This window comes from Cariama cristata, unplaced genomic scaffold, assembly GCF_000690535.1.
Source record: "Cariama cristata isolate BGI_N322 unplaced genomic scaffold, ASM69053v1 scaffold24096, whole genome shotgun sequence".
Classification (NCBI taxonomy): Eukaryota; Metazoa; Chordata; class Aves; order Cariamiformes; family Cariamidae; genus Cariama; species Cariama cristata.
The window spans coordinates 4,400-9,844 of record NW_009620750.1 but is presented as its reverse complement, the minus strand read 5'-3'; the positions used below and the strand labels follow the sequence as shown (position 1 = coordinate 9,844).

General features: G+C 37.7%; 1 protein-coding gene across 1 annotated transcript in view; it reads right to left on the bottom strand.

Annotated features, from left to right (window-relative positions):
* The window catches only part of KIZ (kizuna centrosomal protein), a 46,510-nt gene extending 41,935 nt beyond the window's left edge, over positions 1 to 4,575 (bottom strand). Inside the window, exons 1-2 of the mRNA XM_009701715.1 lie at positions 4,547 to 4,575; positions 2,901 to 3,057 (exon numbers count right to left, since the gene is read on the bottom strand). Coding sequence (XP_009700017.1) covers positions 2,901 to 3,057; positions 4,547 to 4,575 — 186 coding nt within the window. The remainder of the gene's footprint in view (positions 1 to 2,900; positions 3,058 to 4,546) is intronic.
* Positions 4,576 to 5,445: the final 870 nt, after the last annotated feature.

Genomic DNA, 5,445 nt, shown 5'->3' with positions numbered 1-5,445 from the left:
CACAGCAGATGGGTGCGGGGGGGGGGAGGGGGGCGAAAGTACACTGCTGCTTCTACATCCCTACTTCAGGCTAAGCTCTAATAAAGCTTCCTAGTGCAGTGTTTCTGGACCATATTAAGAGAAAAGTATCAAAAAAAATATTTTAAAGTAAGGTTTGCTCATTTGTTTTCTAACTTCTATGTCATTTTACACTTTTTTCCCCTCTGTTCCCCCTGTTTTTATGTTGCAGTTTGATTCTCTCCTCCTCTTTGCTTTTTCCAGAAGTGCTTACGTGTGTCTTTTTGCATACTTGCCGTACCTGAGCACTCCAGGCACCCCGCACTTCTCTTTCAGTCCTGTACCACCTTCATCCAAGGGTGCTGCTGCACATTCACATTCTCTGGAACCTGGAGCCAGGCTTTTTAGACATATCCTTTTAAGAGGATCACAGCCTAAGTTTTACTGTCTCGGATCAAGCTGTGTGTGCCCCTGAACAGATGAGAGAGGAAGGAAACCCATACACTCCGAGAACGCTGTTCCTGTTTTAATTCAAACTGCATTTCAGAGAAATAAAAAACAGTCACAACTGAGTTCTAGACAGCCACACAAAAATTAAGTGGCATGTCAGGACCACAACATAGGGGCTTAAAATGCCTCAACTAATTTGTTTCCTCCTCTTCTTTCTTCCAGCAAGTTAAAAAAGGGGAGTGGCAGAGGGACAGAAATAGCCCCTGCCAAATATTTCTGAAGAATGCTACTGCTTTTAGGAAGCAGGCATAGACATATTTCCCTCCCAGATTTTACCTCCCCAAAAATCTGACTCCATATGTCAGTGGCATAAGCACATGTCACATTTTTTAAACATTTTTTAAAATGTGAGATCATTACCAAACTGTATCACTTTGCAACATCCCAAATCATTCTTCAGTGAATAGCAAGAAAACATACTAATAATATGATTAAAAAATCCTCAAAGCTTGGCTTTTTCTCACAGTACCCTCTTAAATTGAAAGTACTTCAGTCATGAGTTATGATAAAAAAATCCTGTCTGTTTTATAACCTTAAATATCGATCCTGATCAAGTTTGTTTCAAGCATTAAGACATGCGGAAGTCTCTTTACTAGTATAAAACAGTTTCATCTTATTTCTGCACCAATTACAAAAAAAAGCGCAATAAAAATGTAACTCTTCAAATGAAAAATAGCATTACTGGTACATAATCACAAGGAAAAGACTGAAGCAATTTACCCCAATAGGGCTAAACGGGAAAAACAAAAAGGCAGTTCACATTTGCAGATGAGGGTCTGAAAGACTGGAAAATTAAGAGAATCATCAGAATTTTTTTTTTTTACGTCCACAACTTCTTTTTCTCCCATACTATTTTAAGATATTAAGGCAGATTGACTACATACAGGACGTACAGAAATCCCCATTTAATTATCAGTTCTAGTCATCATGGGCAGAGAGATTCCAGCATGGGCTTGCCAGAAGACAAACTTTTCTCCAAAAAAGAAAACCCTGCAGAATCAAGCTGACTTTTGACAACTGTTTCCGCAATGAGAATTACAGACTAAAACTGAAACGGGTAGAACAAATAGCAGAGGGTGGCTAGTGTAGCTGTTGAGTGGTCACTTTGATTTGTCCTCATGAGAGCTTTTATTCTTGCTTTTAAAATGTAATGACTATGCATGTTTTCTACCTGTTGCAGTCATTTTTCAGAAATTAGTTATTTAAAACCAGAACAGGCACCTATTAGCGCAACAGCCTCTTGCATAAGGATAACTCATCCCAGCACAAGTTCTCAAACTGATGACGTTCAGTGAAGTCAGTAATAAGACCCTTTTGCAAATGTAGACCTTCAAGCTGACAGCACTCAAGGCTATGAGTGGAGAAAGGAAAAGCAGCACGTTTGCAGTCATCTTTGATAACAAAGACGCTACAAAGAAGACAGCAAGAAGTAAATTCGATTGGGTGTTTGCTCTTTTAAAGGCGGTCATTTGGTACTAACACACTCCTAACCGTGTCAGTTGGGACGCACAACTGAAGTACACAAGGTCATGAAACACTCCTTGGGCTTGGCTTTACCAACCCAGAAGGCAAGTTCAAAGTTCCTAACTCTGAAGGCACACGAATCAAACCTCTCTGAGTACATGAAAAAGGGTTTCCAAAAGCAAAGACTTGAGTGATGCAACAGGATACTGGAGGAAGTAGTTTTTTCCTCTTATCACTGTTCAAGTATTGCTAGTTGGCTGCTTGGTAACAGAACTAAGCGTGACCTCATTTGAGCTCAGATTTAGTCCAGACAGTTCAAACACAGTAATTTGTTGTAACAGAAGTTATTTACTCTTACACTTTCTCTGCTGGTGAAGACAGAGAAATAAGGAGGGGTAAGACTAACTGTGGCTATTTAGGGTGTTCACATCAGCAAAATTAAAAATATGTCCCAAAACAACTTCGATGAAATATATTTGTGTATTTTTAAGTAATAAAAGCCTTACAAAAATATAGTTTTGTAACAAAGTCTTTATGAAACTATTACAACAAGTCGTCTTTTTGCCCTAACCTAGATAACACTGGTGTATTATCACTAACACTCCAAATGCATGATCCATTTACACATATTTTTTTTTAATCTCAGTTCTCCCTTGCTTCTAAGGCTCAGAAGACTGTAGACCAAATGTTGAGTTCTGTGAAGTGTTGCTGACTACCTCTGCAGCTACAGTAGGGTCTATCACATCATATATTAGCAGAGTTTGGGTTCATTTCAAATTCCCAAACATTACCACTTTAAGCACTCCAAAACATATGATGAGGTTTCACTAACATCTGAAATCTTGATATGCATAATACTTGGACAAAACCAATTTAGCAACCATGTAATAACACTAAACACTAACATATTAAGTCTTATAGAAAGTTACTTCCATCTTCTGAATCATCTCTGAACTTGAAGTTTTCATATGAGCTTCAAATTGGTCAAATTCCTTTAAAAAGGTCTGGTTCCGCAGAAGAGCTCCTTTTTGTCGTTCATCTATTTCTTTCAAGTATTTTTTCAGCTTCATGTATCTTAGTTTCATTCTACAGGGGAAAAAAAGAAACTGTACTTAAAGAGTCTGAAAATAAAGCAAACTCATCTGCTACAGTCATTTTTCTTCAGACACATACATACTAACCCTTAGGTAGGAGTTGACCTCCCAGCCCCCCAAAAAGGAGCAGACACATTCTTTTGCACAACTGTCCAAAGCTACATTATACAACTGACAGCACGTCTGCTATATAACTTCAGATTTAAACAGGGCTTCTGGTGTTCAAAAGCATAAGTATATTAAAAACTCTTGTAAATTTGTTTCAAATGGATGACGTTTTAGTCACTTCTTTCACATTAAATCAAAATGAAAATTGTATTTAGAAGAACATGCTTTGAAAGTCATACAAATCATAACATTAAGGTTGCGGTTTCACAACTGCTTTAAGCCAGTCTAAATCCATGCTGCCATCAAAACGGGCACCTCACTCCAAGTCTTTCTTTTTTGTGCCAATACTATCTGCTCTGTGGCCACATGGCAAATTAGGCCAAGGGTAATCCAGCTGAAAATCCATCTAAACAGCTCTCACTTCCCCAAAACACAGATTCACTTTCAGCCAGACCTATTTTCTTATCTGATTACAGGACAGCCACACAAGCATTAGTGCCAACCAAGGGAAAACTTGAACCGGGGCAGTCAGGAGCATCTTTTGGTCTCATTCTGCCTGCAGGTCTGCTTAAACCAGTAGTGTAATTGCAACCTAAATCCTCCAAGCTGCCAATATTTTCAGAGAAACTTCAATTCAAAACCTGTTAGATTAAAATAAATCAAATAAAAACAGAAAACAAAGTACACATGATGTTTCCCCACCTGTTCAGGCATTTTTTTTTCCTCTTTAATTTACGTCTTCATTTTCGAAGCTAAAGGCCCTCTTTCAGAAGAGGGGTTCCTAAGGGATTGGCCATTACTGCACCTAGCCCTCAGTCCCTTGAGCCAAGACAGAGAAGTCACCTCTGTGAGCTCCACAAAACACATTTGAGGAAAGGAATGGAACACTGGATGAGACACTTTTCAGCTTTCTTTTGTTGTTGGTTTGTTAGGGGTTTTTTTGCTTTGGTTTGTTGTTTAGGTGCGGGTTTTTTTTTTCCTTCTTCACAGACTATATATGCAATTTACATTAAATAGATAATGCACAAACAATCCAAGGAGCAGAACCAGCACCTAGAATATCCTCTATGACTTCCTAAGACTTTCAGACTTTTTAGCACAAACATGATTTTGTAAAAGTTTAAAAACAACTTGCATGTTAGTCATAACTAAAATAATAACATTTCACTATTAATAGAATAAGGTAGTTATGTTATTGCTGAAGTTATTTCATCAGTAACTTAGACAGGAATCTTACATGATACTTAACATATGAATATAAATATACTGTTATAAAAAAACCTTTCAAGATAACATTCTAAAAGCATTCCATGATATCTAAGTCTTTGTAACTAAAATAAAATAACCTATAAGAAGTTTTTAAAGAGGCTTACAGGTATGCATCAGACTTTCTGTATTCCATCAGTTTTCTTTCTAATTCCAGCCTTTTGGCTTCACTGGAAGAAAACAAACAACATATAGTAAGATAAAACTATTCCACAATTTAAATTCTCAAAATGCAAGAAATAAAGCATTTTACAGAAAACAAAGTTTTTGGAGCAGAGAACACGTTTTTGCTAGATTAATAGTCTTACAGATCAATCTTCCAGCCAAGATTATCACAAAAAAAACCCCACTGGAACAAGAGTGAAGTTGTTTCAAAGGGGAAAAATATGCCTGAACATGTATATATCCACACAAGACTCACCAAAAAGCCAGAGCCTTCTGCCCAGCTTAAGTTGCTGTTTCAAGTCCCTTCTCCAGCAGCCCCAGAAAGGGCTCTAAACCCTGAGGCAGTTCATAAGCTCGCCTCTCCCTTTCTTCCCCACTCCAAACTCCAGAGCAGACCATTTTCAATCCAGGAAATACTTTGCTGAACTTTTTCAAATGGACAGCTCCCCAGAACATCTCGTTGGAATGTATCAACACATTAAAATAGATTTCCAAAAGAATCCCAACTCCCTCCCAGTTTACAAACCCAATGTGCTATCCAAATATTTTATTTAATGATTTGAACTTAAAATCAAGTACATATTTCATACTTATGCATTAAAGCCAAGTACATCTAGAGATGGGCTAGCACTACCTGCCAGAACTTACCAAAGGATAACAGATATAAGTAACCATCAAAAATATTTATGGTCGTGAAAATGCTACGGGGCCATCTCTATCTGCCAAAAGGAATGCAAAGATATAGACCCACAGGGATGAGCAGACTGCTTAAGAACAAACTCCATACCTCACCTACAATCGACTTCAAAGAGAATCTACTTTCAGGAAGAGAAAAGAGTAA